Raw genomic sequence first — 19100 nt, 5'->3', positions numbered from 1 at the left:
CTTGTGCAGAGCTCATCTGATGAGGACTGACACAGCACCTCACCATTTTTTCTTGGGGGGTGAGGGGGTCTCTAGGGTTGATGCTAAACCATGGCATCAACCCATCCATCCAGCTATCCTTTTCCTCCTGCTTATCTAGGGTTTGGTCGAGGTGGCAACACCCTAAGCAGCTATCAGACATCCCTCTATATTATATCAAGTGATTTTATTTTACTAACTTATTATAGTCTATGTACAGTGTCTTAAATTGTAAATTGTATCTGTTGCATTATTATGTAGGCAAATTGGAAAGCAAAAAATGAACCCTTTTAGAAACTGTTTCTCAGCCATTGTTGCTCAACGCTAATTCCACCACATTGTTGAACAAAGACTACTGCTGTTCTGCAGAGACCGTCATGTGTGCCTTTGTGACAAAAAATGGATGTCTGCTGCCACTTAGTGTATATACTGTGTCATTACAACCAATAACACATTCTAGTGCACACTGAAGCTGTTGGGTGCAGTTTACAGTGCTAGATTACCATCTAGCGGACACTATGGGTACCAGACATCTATTTTTATTATTATTATTATCATTACTACTACTAATCATTTTACCATATTTATATATATATCAATTTAATACTTTATTCTACCTGTTCAGCATGTGTGGGTGTCGCAAAAAAGGACGTAGAAATAGTGGTATTCAATTTTTTCTTTATTCTGATCATCATTACAGAACATACAATAATCAACAAAGTGCATGTGACACATAAAACAGCTCAATATTCATGGAGTGACATTGTGCATTTTGTTGCATGTATAATTACTTTTACATTTATACAAACAAAGATGTTCAAATCATACACGCTACCTTAACCTGTTTATTGCTTATACTCCTCTGCACCCCTCTACATGCATTTCACAGCAAAGGACAAGTTGCATCTAGAGCATTACAGTCTCCAGTAGTTATTACAGGCTGCAAACCATGTTGTAGGGAGGTAAAAGTTTGTTGCCCGGGCTTGTCTCTACAATAGAAAGATACAATATGAATGTTTCATTGAGCTTTATCAATAAATCATAGTTAAAGACAGACTGGAAACCAAGAACGAACTGTTGGATAGTATTCATGAGTTTGAGTGTGCGCCTTCATGAAGGTGTGCTGAGGTACATCTGCAAAGCAGGGGTGAAGATAAGGATAGTTCCCAGGATTGACACTGTTAGGAAGGCCCACAGGAAAATTCTGTCCAGCACCTGAGCCACAAATTTCCAGTCTTGTACAACCTGATGAAACAAAGAGAGACACAGAAACACAAAAGTACACAGGTGTGAGTCTGTGTTGGCGCCAAACATTTTTTTCACAGTAAAACATCCCTCATTAGGGACATGTAAATGACTCTGTGCCACTTCTGTAACAGTAAACAGATGATGTAACACGCATCCAACCCAATTCGTCCCACATCTAGTCTCCCGTTTGGCCACGCCCACCTCTCTTATAAAGTGCTCCTTTTTGATATGACGGCTGATGTAGCGAACGGAATTTGTGGCTTTCTCCAGCATTGCCAACCAAGCTTGGTTTTCATCCTCCTTCCCTCCATGGGGGCCTCTCTGCTGACCGCCACAGTGCCCAGGAACGCCCCTCCTACCCGCACCTCGACGGGGCTTCAGCTCTGGGCTTAGCATCTCAATGTCTGGGAAGTGGTATCTGCAGATAATGACACTAAATCTGTTATTTTATTTCTTTTATTTTGCATGTGTAGCTGCTAACTGAAACTGTTAGGCTTCGAAGGTTAGTTGGAAATTTTATAACTAACTCTCTTAACTAATATTTGTTTAACTAAAGCTGATCTTTGTTACCTGTCTGTGTGTCCCCTCATGCAAAGGAGTCTGGGCAGTCTCTGAAGAAAGAGGCTCTTTACCCAGGGTGCCATGGGGTGATAGGTGGCAGAGGAGCGATGGTGGACGTTAATCACAAAGACAGTGACAATAATGGAGAATGTGACAAAGATCATGATGAAGAGCAGGTACTCTCCAATTAGTGGGATCACCTGTAAATGTAAAGATGAGACAGGTATTCAGCTGTGTACAAACATCAGTAATACTTCCATCCATCCAGCTATCTTTTTTCTTCCACTTATCTGGGGCTCTGTCAAGGTGGCAACAGCCTAAGCAGATACCAGACCTCCCTCTCCCGAACCACCTCCTCCAGCTACCTCCTCCAGCTTATCCAGGGGAGCACCAAAGTATATCCTGGGTCTACCCCGGGTCCGTCCCCAGTAGGACATCCCCAGCTGTAAATGTCATTCTTTCGATCACTAACCAAAGCTCGTGACCATAGGTGAGGGTGTGGACGCAGGTCGACCAGTAAATCAAGAGCGCCCCTAAACTATCTTTTCACCACTTTGGACTGGTGCAGCATCCATATAACTGCAGCAGTGGCCCCAATCTGTCCGTTACTTCCCCATTATCATTACTCATGAACAAGACTGTAGGATAGTTCCTCCACTCACTAATCAGCAAAATTTGGAATATTAGCCAAATTTAAAGAAAAATTTATGTCATGTAGTAGTGGTTTAAGAGACCTGAGTTTGTTTCACTGGCTTTTTAGGATGCACTGTATATAACATAAATAAATTCTTTTGATTCCTTGTGGTAGAATTTACTTTTTCTCATGTACTCTGCAGAAGATTACAAGTCTTTTGTGCATTATGTTTGAAAAGACCTCTGCTCAGGCTCGTGGCTACTAAATGACTGGAATTACGTGACATCATATAACTCAGTGTACCTCCTAGACTCCAAGATGTATAAGTCGTTTCACCTTAGCAACTCTATCAGGAGATTCAAGGAGCTGTTAATGAAGCAGAGACTGTACCCACCCACATGTTTCAGAGAAGAGCTATAGTTTAACACTGTAAGATGCCAGTGTAGATGTTTAAAATACAATTTCATGCCTTTTTTTTCTTTTTTTGCTGTCATGGATGAAATTTGTTTATATTTAACAAAAATTGCTTTAAAAATATTTAATGATGAACAAAGTGCATTTCTGATGTGTTTCAAAGCTTGTTAAATATAGATTTTATTCATTTGCAAAAAAATACTAATTAGTCTAATACATTTAAAAAGCATGGTACACATTTTAAGAACTTTTATAGCATTTCTACTTACTTCTTGTTTAAACTATCCTCTGTAATAACATATTAACCCTGAATAAAACATTCAGGCAACATTATAATAGTCTATGAAATATGCCTCGTAGTGGGCTACAGACTGAAAAGTCATTGATTCTGTCATTGCCTTTGAAAGTAGTTTTTTCTGAAGGCTTTTTTGTTTTTCTCTGCTGCTTGGTTAATAGAGCTGACATGCAGTTCAAACAGCAGGTAATTGAGAAGGTTGGGGTTGTGCTCCATTTTAATTAGAGCATGCTGTAATTAAGATTGTAGTTAGGATAACTGAACACAGAAGAAAAAAAAATGGATTCAAAAATAAATAAATAATAATCATAATATAGCCCAGTAAAAACTTGACTATGGAGAAACACTGACATAGATTACCCACCTTTGAGGATGAAGGGATAATTTCTTCTATGACCAGCAGGAACACAGTGAGCGATACCAGCACCGATGTTGAAAGTGAAAGTTTCTCTCCTTCGTCTGATGGCAAATAGAATACCAGCACAGTAAGGAAGGACAGGCCAAGGCAGGGGATGATGAGGAAGAGGGTGTAGAACAAGGGCAACCTTTTAAGGATGAAGGAGTATGTGACAAATGGATACCAGTAAACCCCATCCCTCCTACTTCCCTTTACTCCAGTGGCATTGAGGATCTCCCATTCGCCATTATCAAAGAAGTCTTTACGATCCACGTAGTGGTCCACCAGGACAAGATCCACCATATTTCCATCATAAGTCCAGGAACCGAACTTCATGGAGCAGTTCTGTCGGTCAAAGGGGAAGAAGGTGACATCCATGGTGCAGGACGACTTATAGCTGGCGGGTGGAGTCCATGTTATGGTGCCATCCCAGCGCACAATGGCTTTAGTCATCAGTGAACCTTCAAAGCGACCATCAGCACTGGGAGAAAATGGAAAGAAATGGAAAAGAGAGAGGAAAAAAGGCTGAAGTCACAAAAGTGAGGCAAGGGAGGCAAAAAACAAAGCCACTGAGCAATGTGGTACCAATGTGTGTAGAGTGTTGTGCAACTCACTTTTCATACAGAACAATATCAGGCAGCCATATTGTCTCCGAAGGCACTCTGATAGAGGTAATGCCCCCATAATCATCAGGGTTCCACTTCAGCTTCACATCAACCCACTCCTATAAAAACACAAACAATACCACAATGACCCACTGATACATTAAGCCTACAAGCTAAGTGCATGCAGTTTCTGCACACATGGTACTGTCCATGGTACCATCCATGCGCAGCACCATGGACAGCACCAGGCTGCTCACTCAGCAGGAATGGAACGGACACTAGAATATGTTTTCCACCAGTATACTTCTCCTTATTTTTAAGGAGAAGTATACTGGTGATTTTACTTGCAAATACAATCTAAGATTATTTATTTTTTGCCCTTGTCATTGTGGTTTAAAAAAACGACTTTCTATTTCTATCAAGAGCTCACTCGCAGAATTTTTACTAAATAATTTATAATGAGAATAATTAACACTAAAGAAACTGTACAATGCGGCAGATATAAAGTAATGTTTACAATCAGGTGTAAACAGTAATAAGAATGGGACCAATTCTTAATACTTTTTTGCTGTTCTTTTGCTGATCTGACGTCTGATATCTCTTGTAGAAAGTAACACTAGTGTGAGACATTTTAAAGGATGGATTGGGAATCATTAAAAGGTTATTACTGAAAGGCTGAAAATTAAAAAAAAAGGCAAAAGCAGTATGTAAAGGTTAAAGCTACCCCCATCTATTATATATCTATGCATGTTTATTATCTTTATCTATTATACATCTTGTGTCAGCCAATTTACTATTGACCAAGGCCAGAGATGTATTGTTCCGTGAGTCCGACACAGGTTTCAAAAGATCATCTCTTGCTGTAGTGCAGTCATTCAGGATCCAGCCTCCTCTTAAATGGACTTTGAACCTCTCCAAATGTAATAAAATATACAAAAGCAAAATTTAACAGTGTGTTAAAGATGGGCACATTTCTTGCCTCTCCTCACAATGTGCCTCTGGAAATATGCGTAAATGGAAAATGTTTTATTGAGATTCATGTGCTCAAGTTTTATTGTCTTTTAAAAATAATAATAATAAATCGATAATTACTCCATAATAATCATTATTTTATATATACACAATGGTACATTTATGCCTTTATTTAATCATGTAGTCTCATTCATTTATATCTTCTTGTCCATGGACACCAAAAAAAACCCTTATCAAAATGTGAATAATAACAGTAAAAATTAGCTTACTGAAAATTAAAGATCCTATAATTTGTAAGCAGTAGAGCTAGTATTCACCTGCCAGAGCCAAACATTTGTAGTCATTAGCTGGTTCTTTTCATCCTGCAAGACAAAAAAAGAATAAAATACCAAGTTCATTATTTATAAATCTACTTACTTGAAATGATAAGTGAAGCTAATGAGGAGGTGAGCAGCAAACCCAAAGCTGGAGACAAAAAGCTGAGTGGCATTGAAGAAAGGACATAAGCCTAAAAAGGTTGATGGGTTAATTGCTTCTTCAGCTTCCTACTTAATAAGTGCAGTGGAACAGCTTTTGGGGTCTCGCACATATTTTAGAGTTTCTCACTTTTGAGTACAAACAATATTAGACAAAAAAAAAAAGAGATAGGTTACTCCAAATGACACTTTCACTTGGAAAATAGTATATAATAAAGACATGGTTTACTATTCCTGCAATCTTACTCCTATCTTGTGCTATACAAAATAATGAAACCCACTGTATAAAAACACATTTGAGAGGGTGGTAGAGGATTACCAGGAGAAGGTCAAAGACAGAATACATTCCATGTGGAGTTTGAGATCAGAAAAAGTATAAAGTATTAAGAAAGATGAAAATCTATGAAATCGATTTTGTCTACTCTCGTGAGCTTGTGAGGCATACCTGACTGCAACATTTAATTAATTTGGTATAAATATTTGCAGTTTAGACAGAAAACCAGAAGATGGCACTCTTCTAAATGTTATCTTTTCAGGGAGAAGTACAAATGTGAAATGCTGATGTAGTAAAACTGTTGCCCTCTTTAGACTTGGGACAAGCAGCTTTGTGAGCACATACTTGTGTGAATAATAAATGAAATCTGATTCCTCTCAGCTTGATGGCCTCATTACTTCCTCTCCCACTGCATGTACAAGTCCACTTTGGACTTCACTTTTAGTCTTTCTTCTTCTCTCTTTGTTGTTACTCTCTCTTCCTTTTGAGGTCCTTTAAATCCCTCTCGACACCCTTCTCCTTGTTTATCCTCACTGAAGGCTTCATCTCTACAATAATTTGTTTTTTACCTCCATATATAACATTTACACCTATTGTAAGCTCCATCTGTCTATTGCCTTGCTTACCTATCTTCTAGTTCTCCTGCTGCTGTCTCTCCTCTTTTCTTATTTCCACACACTCCTCTCTCTTGTTCCTGTGAATAACCCATTTCTCCTCAGACGATTATAACAGGATTGTATTAACCATATTACATATTAATCTATGTTAATTTATGCAGAGTCACAGACACAGCTGTGTATTCACCTGAATCTACTTTGCTCAAGAATTTGATCAATACCAACTGACAAAATTACCCAAATCCTTGTAATTGTGACCTAATATTATATAAAAATATTGGGTAGAGTAAGCAGTGTCAACAAGCAGAGGCAATGTATAGAGCAATTTAACTAACTTGGCATTACTATACACACTGTATACCTCCTGCAGGTTTATGGATGTGCATGTTATTTCCTCACCACATCAACCAGCTGTGAGATCTTTAGTCCAAAGCGTACAGTGATGGTGTCATTGGCGTGCTGAACAGGCCGCACCCACTTCTGGTAACCTCTGAAAAGGTTCCTCAGCAGAGAATCCTCCAACTCTGCCAGCGACACAAAATCTTCCTGGACTGGAAGGAGGGGGAGAAGGTAGTAGGGATAAGGCCAGAAAGGAAAAATGTAAGACTGTTGTACGTCGTAAAAAGCAGCAGCAGCTGCCACACACTTGTAAAGGAATAGATGTGCTTCTGGAATCAATGCAGATCACTACACACATCACATAAACCTTTTGTGTCACTATTTATGGGGTAAAACTGTGGAATAGTTTTAGTATAGATCTACAGCAATGCTCACGAATTAGTAAGTTCATGAAAATACTTCGAAAACTGATTTTGGAAGAATATGATACCGATAAAGATGATCACCCATTGTATGTATAAAAATATCAAATTATATCCAAATTATATCAATCACGGTAGCCATGTTTATATAGGTTCTCCTCGTGTATTGTGTGGAGTATGTGATGATGGGAATTAGGTGAATTATGTGGGATCAATAAGATGTTGAGCAGGGGTAGGAATTAATAAGTATGTTCATACTTCTTCCTACTCCTTTTCAGACCAAACAGTGTTACATTATGTCAGACGATTTTGTTTTATTTCATTATATATTTTTTTTGTTTATCTGAACACATACGTGTGTGTGTGTGTATATCTACATATATATTCGTATCTGTAAATGAAAATATATGTAGTGTGTATATATTGTTTTTTTGTTTTATATGTCTGAAACAAATAAAGATACAATACAATACAACAATAATTACTCATATTTCACACAGACTGTACCTGAACTTAACATTTGACCCCCCCCCCCCCCCTCTCCTTTTGATGTGTGTAAGTACAATGATTAAACTCAGCTCCTTATTTACCTAAATTAAGGTCATTTACACTCAGTGATTTCACATTCTTTTGACCATTGTGGCTTTCAATGCTGCTCTTCTAACATGCTGTTTCATTACTGTGCAGCTGTGCAAACCTTTTACTGTATAAGACACCGCCACACTAGCAGCTTAGTAAGGCTCAAAATGATGGTGGTAATATGATGATATTTAACAGGTTTCATTTTTACAGTGTTCACATTTACACACTAACACGTCATAGCAAGTTTAGCACTTGGAATCATTTCCAGATATTTTATTTCCTTAATTGTCAAATTACTTTTGAGCCTCTGAAAATAGAGGCCTATGTAAAAATGGCTGTCATGGGCTAGCAAGTTAATTTAACACTTGTGTGAGACCCTCTGAATTAATCCACTGTGGTGGCAAAATTATATATAAAAATGTCAAAGGCCCAAACTTTGTTGACCTGATTGTACATCATAAAGTGCATTACTTAAAAGTAAAACTAGTTGAACCTCTAAACAGATGGCTACTTACCTCATATACACTCAACATTCATGTGCAAAACAGATCTGCACATAACTGTCACACTTTTCCAAGTTTTACATGTTTAAGTTATGCATGAACGAGCTCTACCACATGTCTCCGGAGTCTCAAAAATAAGTGGGATAAAAAATTAAGTCAGGGCCTTAGAGTCAGGCATGAACACACAGTCAGCCTCGGACTGACAGCTGGTCATGGCCGAGCGAATGCATCTAAGCTCCCAAGGCTGACAAGATGATCATACTGACATGATCACCTCAGACAGAACAATCGCCAGGGGAAACAAAAAGAGCTCAGAGCGCTTTGTGCAGTCAGGCACAAGACATAATAGTCAGTTAAAGAGTGACGCTCATGCTGAACAGGAAACAGTGCAATGAAGGAACAGTGCATTCATTTCAACAAGCCAGGAGATTTTTTTTTTTTTTTAGGTAAACAGTTATAGAGGAGAACATGCAAGATTATGATGTGAATTTCAGTTTAGTTCATCTTTGCTAAAATATACATGTATGAGTTTGAAACCTAGACTGAGTAGAAAAAAACTACTCTTTGTGTGTAACTAAGATGCAAATGACAGCAGCATCCGTTGGACGCTCAGAGCATTATGTGGTATTTGTACTTGAGAGTCACACAAGAGCCTCCCACAGTAACTCTGTGGCTTTATCAGCTCAAAGCTTGGAGCAATTGTCTGCATAAGAGCCCGATATTTGGCACAGCCTATGGTAGTGTTGCAACAGAAGCTGATAGACAGAAAAGAGAAGTTTGAATCAACAGCCTCTAAAATGAGAGGAATGCTGCAGAGGAGTGGAGAGTGCTGATAAGAGAAAGAGTGAGACAGAGTGACCCAAAGCAATTCCCTCTAGAATATAAGAGAGACAGAAACAGGGGGAAGGGGAGAGGTTGCTACAGAAGGGTACACTAACTGGGGCAAGGGGAATGAGAACAGGCAGAAAAAAAGATAGAAGTGAGAAAACAAACTCCCACTTCCACTTGCATCTTAATGCAGCGACATTGCTCTCTGCTAAGCAATGCAATCTTCTTTTCGTCCTACATTTTGGTATACAGTCGTGATATAATATTTTAGCTGGAGAGGGAGATAAGAAGGGCATCCCTATTTATATAATTATTAATAAATAATATAGGAAACTAGGTTTATTTTAGATTGCATTTAAAATGTAATCTGCAATAATTTATTCTGTTTTTGGCTTTTTGGGAGGGCTATGGTAAATAATGATCTAGTGGCCACAATAATTCGAGCCAAAATGACTTAGCAAGCAAGAACAGCCTTGTAATGAAAGATGACTAGAGACCTGACAGTTGCAATAACAAAAGTTCAGAAGTCCTGAAGTGAAGAGAAAACCTGCCAGAATGACAACGCTTTCAACAGCTCAAGCTTTTATGGTAGAATACCTAGACAGAAGTCACTTGAGTAAAAGAGACTTGTGAGACTGTCAACTCTTTTTATTTTATTTGGTCTTACAAACTTGGTTTCTAACCAGATACTTACTCTAGATTTCATTACATTGGCCTCTAGTAATTCTCTGCAGAATCTTGGAGTCCATTTTGACCGGGACATGTCCTTCAACATGCATATTAAGCTAATATGTAGGACTGCTTTCTTGTATTTGTGCAATATCTATAAAAGAAACAGACTGAGTGGGTCTGAAAGACAAACGGAACTATTTCAGCAGAACTCCAAGCTCCAAGCTCACTCCATGCTTTATTGACTCCCTTGTTGATTCCTTATCAATCATCTCTGAGCCAGAACACAATAAAGAAAATGAGGAAAATGAAAGGCTTGTATATGATTATGCATGCTGGCACTGGTAAAAATAATAAAAGCTTGGAGTCATATCATTCAGATTAATTAGAAAATCTGGAAATGGTTTTCTACTCCCATCCCTACTCATTATCTGGTGGGTACAATCCATGCAATTAACTGTACTGTAGGAATGTGTCTCTGTGTCACGGACAGAGAAATGGGTGAAAGAATAGCAATGATTGCAGCCAAATGCAGAGAGGTCCTTGAAGAAGTTCTGAAATGTAAATACCTCATGAAGTGGTGATGCTGAAACTTAAAGCATGACAGTGAAGTGAAGCATCCAGCTAGGTCAACACTTGCATGGCTTCAGGACAGGTTTCTCATCATTAACCCTACCAAGAGTCTAAACCTAACCCTATGCAATATTTGTAGAAAGACTAAAAGATGAGAGTTTACAGATGCTTCCCATTTAATATAATGGTGCCTGAGAAGAACACCTTGGAAGTATTTCAATAAATTGCCCCAGTTCAGACATGTCCTGTAGAGAGTTACCTGTACAGACTCAAAGCTGCCATTGAATCTATAAGGATATGAATGAACATTCTGAATGTTTGTACATATAACAGATATAAATTTGCTTTTTTTAAAAAAAAATTATGCAAACATTTGATAGTTATTGGTCATCAATTGAGGGAAAAAACATGCAAAGGACAAAAAAAATACAGTGTGGGTAAAATGTGAAGGGTGTGTGTGCGTGCATGCATGTGTGTGTGTGTGTGTGTGTGTGTGTGTGTGTGTGTGTGTGTGTGTGTGCATGGACACAAATATACCGTGTATTTTTTTCATTTTTAGATTCCTCTTGTTCTCTGTTGGGTGTGCTGCCATAAGTTAAAGCACATGCTGTGTTCATACGCAGACAGATTACCTACTATTGCATCAGATCCGCTCTCAGTTTGTAAAGACTTGAAATGGGGCAACAACACACTCAGCTGAATCCATCTATCTCCCATCACAACAGGAAGCAGCCCATCTCGAGATTCTCATCAACAAAAACCCAGGAGCCCCTGTAGTCAAACACCACAGGGATGGATTCCTCTACAAGGGCCAACGCCCTCCCTCAGAGAGACGCTTACTGACCCTGCACTATGTGAGTGTGTGCATATTTGACTGAGCAAAGGTAAAGAGGAAAGTATTGATCAGAACACACACACTGTGATGGTTGGAAGGATGCGGTTGCTTCTCTGTGGGGAAATTATAATGCATTAGGTCGAATGTGTGTGTGTGTGTGTGTGTGTGTGTGTGTGTGTGTGTGTGTGTGTGTGTGTGTGTGTGTGTGTGTGTGTGTGTGTGTCTGAGAGAGTAAAAGAGATTTGTTGATGATTGATAGAGACAAAGGAGTGACCCAGCATGCAAACATGCACCCTGCCTCCTCCTCAATTTGAAGCACCCCATGGGTGACAACTGGTATGATCACCTTGACGTGACTACCATCTGTTCACATAGAGCGACAGCAGGATGCACCACTGCGAGGGGTAATATGAGAGAAGGAAACTGGAGGGGAACACCTTTTTTGGTCACACACCAGTGCATATGAACAACACTTTAACTTTATATTCTAACTCCACTGTCACTGTTTCAGTCTCAGCAAGTTGACAGAGGTTTTGATGTTTATTGGTCTGTCTGTGTGTCAACAGAATTATGCAAAAACAGTCAAGCTGAACCTCTTAACATTCACCAGGTCACTCATGACATATATGGTAATCACTAGGATTTTCGGGGGGGGTAATTCACATACTAAAGAATCATATTTAAAGAAACTACAGGTTGTATCACTTAACCACTAGGGGACTAATGAAGTATTATCTTTTCATTGTTATAATAATGGAAAAGTAGGAAGCGAGCTTTGAATGCTGAGGGGTAATTTCAGCATTTCCCCTTATCCATGAAAAGTGATTTAAGTGACTCTAAATGTGGCATGGCTGTTGGTGCCAGACAGGCAGGTCTGAGTAGTTCAGAAACTGCTGATCTACAGGGAAGGTTTACAGAGGATGGTATGAAAAAGATAAAATATCCCGTGAGCAGCAGTTCTCGGAGTAAAACTGCCAAGCTGACAGGAAAGCAACAGTAACTCAACTAACCATTCATTACAACCAAAGTATGCAAAGAGCATCTTATAATATACTTTCTTGGCACACTTTGAGCATCATTTAAACACTATGTCCTTCCTAAACATTGTTGCTGACTGCATTCATACCTCTATCGCCACAGTGTACCCATTTTCTGATGGTTTCTTCCAGCAGGATAATGTGCCACGTCACAAAGTTCATACATCGGATCTCATTCCACCTTTGTTATATAATGGAATGGGAGATTCACATTTTTGATGCGCAACTGACATATCTGCAGCATGTAATAGATGCTATAATGTCAGTATGAGCCAAAATCTCTGAAGAAAGCTTCCAGCACCTTGTCCGTCTAAACCATGAAGTATTAAGGCAAAAGGTCAAGGCCACTGAGATGAAGTGGATTTACACAGGCATGTGCACAAACACACAAACAGATAAACAACTTTAGATTGTTAATTTGTGTCTGCGTGTTAAAGTAATATCTGCCCACGCTCACACACACACATGACAGCAGGAAGAAGAGACAGCAGTTTGATCGTGGACTTCTGTTCTGCCATCTCTGTGTCACAGTATTTTGCTCAATATATTTCATATCAAATTCTATGAGGCATAGCCCGCTCACGGCTTTATTATGTAAGGGAATTCTTCTCTCCCATTGCTGTGAATATGTATTGTATTTATACCGTCCCTTATTGTTCTACTGTAGTGTTATAAAGCCCATTCTTAGTCACACATCCCAAGGGGGGGCGCTGTGAACTCACTCTTTAATAAATCATAAACATGCTCTTTCATCGTTTTGTCCTGCGCCCTGATTAAAAACTATAATCATATTTAAACTACATAGCATGATCGCCTCTTTTTAAAACACCTTTCTCACTGGGCAGAGCCGTGGCACGTTAGCCAATTAGTGTGAATATTGAGGATATAACGTGTTTCGATTTAACTAGACGCAATTCTCCTGCTCAATCTTCTGTCAGTTTGAGCTTTTGTTTTGTACAAATTAGATTTTCTGTCCTGACAGTTGTGCAGCTTCAGCAGTTTAAAGACGAGTGTTTCCAGATTCTTACCTTGCATCGTAGCTTTCCCAAGAGCCACGCAGAACCACAACACCGCAACCGCAAACTTCATCTTTCCTCCTGTCATCAACGAGACCGAGTGGATATTTCCACAGCGAAGATCAAATTATCTGACTGTTCATCCCTGCATGCATCTCAGCAGCCAAGTGAGACCTCCGGAGTGTCACCGCTGTGATGTGCAGTTTAAATAATGAAGGACGGTCGGTTGTTGGTGGCTTTGTACAACACGCACCGCCTTCACGCTGCGAAACACCACCTTGTGTCGAATATGTGTGTGTGTGTGTGTGTGTGTGTGTGTGTGTGTGTGTGTGTGTGTGTGTGTGTGTGTGTGTGTGTGTGTGTTTGTTTTGTTTTTTTCCTTGTCTTGGTTCTGTCGCCTGTTGGGTTTCTCTGCACCTTCTTTTCGTGCGTGTCCCGTCGCAGAGATGGATCCTGCCCGAGCCGAGATGGGCTGAGGGCGGGACAGAAGAGGGCTGGCTTGTCATACTGTGGGATGTAGGGGGGAGGACAGATCTGGTCCCCAATCAGAGAAAAAAATAAAGAAATAAAAAATAAAATACATTTCTGTGTGAGCAGTACTAGCCTCTATGATTAGGAAATTACATGCATGGTCTTATTATTAATGTTAAATATTCCAAAGTAGTGCAGCTCAGTGCAATTCGACACTCGTCAAATACGAATGATGCCAAAAAAAAAAAAAAAAAGCATAATGAAAAAGAAGATTAAACTTGGCTGTGTTGTCTCCAGTTCAGAGTTACAGGTTGTTACATGTTTTATTCAGTGATGAGTGTGGTGGGGAGATGCTCGCTTGAATCTGTTACCCCACCACAAAGTGATGGCATGCTGCACGGACTGCACTTCATCGTCACTTACACGAATATTGCAAGTGTAAGAAAGAGCGGTGGTTTACATATTCAACAAGTAAGGTAACTCTAAAAACGTTATATAAACCACAAAACTTGAAATAAATACCAAGTAGGTTGTTCCAGAGCTGAATTTCTAGTACATAAAATCCTGTTTGAGTTTTAACAGACAGTGTTTGCTTGCTAAGCCATGACAGGAATAGTACAACAAAGAAGGAATTTAATAATGAGAAGACTAACTTTAAAAGATACACGCTAAGATACACACCAGCTGCTGAAGCGACCCACTTTTTTTTCCTTTCCTCAACCCTTCTGAAGTTACATGTTCACACAAGGAGCAAATAATTGTGATGGACTGCAGTACTTATTGCTTTACTTGCAATAGTGCTGATGTGGTGAAGCACTTTGGTTTATGATTAATGGCTTAAGATAATCTTTCAGGAAGCAGTGACCTGTAAGTTTCCAAGAAGCGCATTACACAGTTTTATAGGTAGTGCATTATCATTACTCATCAGAGAGCGGAACTGATGCTTCATTCATTCGACTAGACAGAAAAAGACACTTACGCTATGCAAGCCATGTTATGTCCATATACATATGCATGCCGTGCTCCGATCTTTTTGGCTGGGTGTGGTTGTATAACACAAAGAAACGGAATCAATCATAATAATATAAATACACTGAGCAGGGGATGATAAAAGCATCCAGTGACTGGAACTATGCTGTAGACTCTGGCACATCACTTCCTGAAACTAAATCTGATTAGAGGTTATAATGTATGTGGGCATCGTAGACCTTGATTAGAGCCTGAATCCACAAGGCTGAAGATACTCACGCAATTATTTTTATGTATTTTTTTATTCCAAAGCTATCACCTTTCACTTATAAAAGGTAAAGTAGGAGAAAAGCACTTACTGCAGCACAATCTATCTAATTACTTGCAGTACAAGCTGAGCAGATGAGATGATCTAACTATCGATTTTTAAAATGTTCCATACAGTATTTGGATACTGAGAAATATCTATCGCCTTCAGTTATAATCACATCACTACCAGTTGTCAGCAGTGTAACAGACAGAGAATTTGACCAACTGACAATGACCAGGCTTCCCAATCGGTCAAGCAACTTTACCTTTCTCATATGTAATATAAAATGCATCGTGTCACTGTTTAAAAGACAACTAGTAGAAAACAAATAGAGTGTGAAGAATGGGGTTGATTTATTGAGGCACAACAGGCCAGCAGCCAGCCCATCTGACACAGAGCAGACAGTTCAGATTCATTTGCTTTGTGTCATTTATGCAGGCAATCAAATGAGCAGTCGGTTGACTCGTAAACAACTCATGGCGATTTAGTGAAGAAGATGGAATCCCACTCTCTCTGCTAATTAAGTTTGAGCTAACAGCAGCTGGAAGAAGAACTGTAAGGTGAATCATCCTGCACCTACACACAAACACACATGCAGGTCACATGCTTGAAAATCTGCCACTCGGCTGCTTTTGTTGGCTTTGTGTGTCTCATTAAATGCCATCTTATGCCAGCACCTGATCACTGCTCTGGTATTGCCAAGATTTGCCCAGGGGGACAGCCCAGCCTATCTGTCTCAAACACACATAGATAAACACATTCCTGTCAAGTAAGGAAAACCTTCATGTTTATCTAACACACAAACAACCTATGCCTCTTCTGTGTCAATGTAAACAAACTGAAAGTGGATGCTTTTAGAGTCTTGTTATCCAACGATGGTTGTAAATGTAGATTCTGGATGGACTTAAAATTGCAAACTACTTCAGTAATTAGTCTCATTCACTCCCAATCCAAGTTAATTAAGAAAATGAGTTCACATTAAGGTCATGAGTGCTGAGGGAAGGTCGGTAGAGCAGTTTGTGCCTTAATTATACAAGAAATTATCAAAATTCTTGAGGATCTGGAATACACAGATGAGTCCACAGTTTTTTTCTCTTCTTTTTTTTTCTCTGTCGCTTAATATCAGCTTTATATCTGTTATTTCTATCTTCCCCTCTTTTGATGAGTAAATGAATGGTTGACTGTAGTGGAAAATCCATCACATTAAATGATGGTATTCATCCCTGACTGCAATGCATTAAGTACATGTTTTTTCTTATGAATGAGTATATCACTTTATGTTGCTTGACTGCTAAGTCACCGTGGAATCAGTGCTGCCCTTTAAGCCAGAGGTAATAGACCAAAACTTAATGCACGGCACGTATATCTGACTACTCACACTTACAGACAAATTCGCTAACAAATATCAATCCTCTTTGTCAAACTGGAGTCATTTTCACATCCATTTAGCAGCTTCGCTTTGGTGTGTGTTCAGTGACCTTTTCACTCCAAACAGCAAGAGAGTTAAAATAAGAACATTTGCCCCTGGCTGTGTACCCATGAGTTTCTTTCTTTATCTTTACATCGACAAAAAAAAAAGAAAAAAAAAAAAGCTCCTTCTAGAGTTTTGGGGGCAAATATTGAATTTGCCCAAGAATTAAATTACCTTAGAGTATGTTTTAGCTATAAGCTATTCTTTTTAGAGTTATTCCACATCATTAGCTAGCTTAATATCTGACCAAACAGGTTATAACCAGATTCATTGCACCTAAGCAAACTGGATCAATAAAACTAGAAATCTCTGTATGTCTTCTTTTTATATGTATTTTTTTCTATTTATTTATGCTTTTTTGTTTTATGGTAACTAATGTTTCATTCAATGTACATAAAACACAAAGGTCACATAATGAAGTCACTAAAGAGTGTGACAAATGAAATGGTTTTCAAATAGGCTTCCAAAGACCGTGACATCTCCTTTGTTGATGCCAACATGCCTCCGACTCATAGTAGCACTAGTATAGAAAAATCTGACCTAATGATGACTTCATGTTGCATGAGGTAATAGAACTGCCCCACCTTTTCATATTTTTTTTCATAAAACAGTAAATATTAAGGACATTTCTTATTTTTATTTTCTACTTGTATTGGACTACATCACTAGCAATTCATGCACATATAACTCTTTCTGTCTTGAGATTACTTATAGGGTTTCATCTTTGAAAATTGAACATGAGGTCTATATTCACCCACGGACACACAGACACACGGGGTAAAGAAGCATCCAAGTAAAAACTTAAGCAAAAGGGTGACATTGAAAGGCTGGTGCACAATCTCACACGCCAGCAATTACCCAGTGTGGCTGAATGAAGGAAGTAGCGTTCCTCAGTAGCTATTGTTAATGGAGATAAAAATGAGACACAAAAAAGGATAGGAGGTGGGACATTAAGCGAAAGAACTAAATGGCTAATAAAGGGTGAGTTGTAAATATCAAAGAGAAATGTTCTGAGACATGCTAAATCCATTTTTTTTTTTTTGTAATTCTATGGTCAGGTTGTGTATTGTGATGCCAGTATAAATTCCCTGGTCTCAGAAATGTAAAACAGAATACTACATGGAAATTATTTTAATGACAGAGCAGCAATTGTCTATTTGTTTCTCATGCAAAAGGTCTTGCCAGACTGAGTTTACAGAATAGATCTTAGATGCAAAAAAAGGGACACAGTTTTTAAAGACCCAAACACTAAAACCACTTACAAAGTTCTTTAGTGCTAAAGACTCAGGGTTCCTGCAAGGGATGGTGGACTTAGTATGTTTTCACAGGAAGGCTCAGGTGCTTAAAAGGAACAGGCTTTTCACTGGAAAAGTCTATTTGACAAGGAAAAAAAGAAAGGATGGAAGACACAAAGGTTTGGGTAGATTGGAAACCAGAATGTTGATTATGACAAAGCGATAGCTCCGATTTTCTGCCCCAGTTGCCCTGGCAGCCAGGAGCAGCTGCAGTAGCAGGAAAGCATTTGCTCTGCCATTCCACTCCTTCATTCCCTGAGCCAGTCAATTATCAATGATATGGAAATGCAAGGAAAATCCTGCTGGGCCCACTGCCTGACACAAGCTGGGGCCACAGGAGGGGGAAGAAGTATACACACACAGATAATAAAACAGGTTGTCTGGTTGGCCTATAGCTGATGTTAAAATCATGGACAGATTAGAAAGGGAAGAAAAAACGATCATAAATACACAGATGCACTCTCACACTTGCTTTTTTCCCTCAGGAAGTAATCAAATTATGTAGCATTCATTCCCTGGAGACTTGTACTAACATTAACCACACACCAATCACGCATTAAAATCACCAACAGGTGAAACAAATACAGTAACGTTGATTGACAGTAGCCTGCTTCTTGACAGTAGCACCTCTCAGGATATGTTATCTGACAGGTGACAATGAGTTCTTAAAAGAGATGAATCTAAAGAAAATGGGTAAGCATAAAGATGAGAGTGATGTTTAACTGTGGTGGCCGAACGACTGAGACTATGTTTCACCAAAACAGCAGTTCTGTGAGGACCACTATTGTCATAGAACATTGTTATTTCCCAGGAACTCGTGTCATACCACACGCATATGTGGAAAGCACAATGTGTTGCAAAGCAGCTTGCAAATGTGCAGCTAAACAGAAGGCTGGCTAAAGTACTGTTTATAGCACTGTTTGAATTGTTGCAGTTTTACATGTAGAAGGCTGTACGGATCCATATACACTGCCTAAATGTACGTGTACATGTTAAATGTAAGCTTCAAACATGGATCATGGATAAGTGAAAGAAGGTGGTCTGAACTGAATCACAAAAGGGGAAAAAAGGCAGCAGGATTCACTATGTGCATATACAGGCAGTGTGATGCTTGGGACAACATCTGCTCAAATGGTTGTTGTCACTGCTGTATCACCCTATTCTATTCTATTCTATTCTATTCTATTCTATTCTATTCTATTCAGTTCATTTTTTAAAATATATAACATAATATATTACATATTATACATTTCCCACATTTCACATATC

At 39.0% G+C, this 19100-nt stretch overlaps 1 protein-coding gene across 1 annotated transcript; it reads right to left on the bottom strand.

Annotated features, from left to right (window-relative positions):
* Window positions 1–676: 676 nt before the first annotated feature.
* LOC101470449 (neuronal acetylcholine receptor subunit non-alpha-3) lies at window positions 677–13772 on the bottom strand. The gene is made up of 8 exons (XM_004538862.4): window positions 13328–13772; window positions 6911–7062; window positions 5462–5506; window positions 4182–4291; window positions 3535–4048; window positions 1837–2027; window positions 1468–1684; window positions 677–1263 (listed from the first exon to the last, which is right to left on the bottom strand). Exons 1-8 carry the CDS (start codon window positions 13401–13403, stop codon window positions 1129–1131), a joined length of 1440 nt encoding a protein of 479 aa, XP_004538919.1. The 5' UTR covers window positions 13404–13772; the 3' UTR covers window positions 677–1128.
* Between the last annotated feature and the right edge of the window lie 5328 nt (window positions 13773–19100).

Source organism: Maylandia zebra, linkage group LG6, assembly GCF_041146795.1.
Source record: "Maylandia zebra isolate NMK-2024a linkage group LG6, Mzebra_GT3a, whole genome shotgun sequence".
Classification (NCBI taxonomy): domain Eukaryota; kingdom Metazoa; phylum Chordata; class Actinopteri; order Cichliformes; family Cichlidae; genus Maylandia; species Maylandia zebra.
This window is presented reverse-complemented; position numbering and strand designations above follow the sequence as displayed.

Excerpts from the sequence above, each read along its gene's own strand:
- LOC101470449 (XM_004538862.4), bottom strand. The coding sequence starts at position 13,403 with ATGACAGGAGGAAAGATGAAGTTTGCGGTTGCGGTGTTGTGGTTCTGC. Across the intron at positions 5,507-6,910 it reads TCTCACAGCTGGTTGATGTG|GATGAAAAGAACCAGCTAAT; the intron begins GTGAGGAAATAA and ends TTTGTCTTGCAG. Across the intron at positions 1,264-1,467 it reads AGGAGCACTTTATAAGAGAG|GTTGTACAAGACTGGAAATT; the intron begins GTGGGCGTGGCC and ends TTGTTTCATCAG.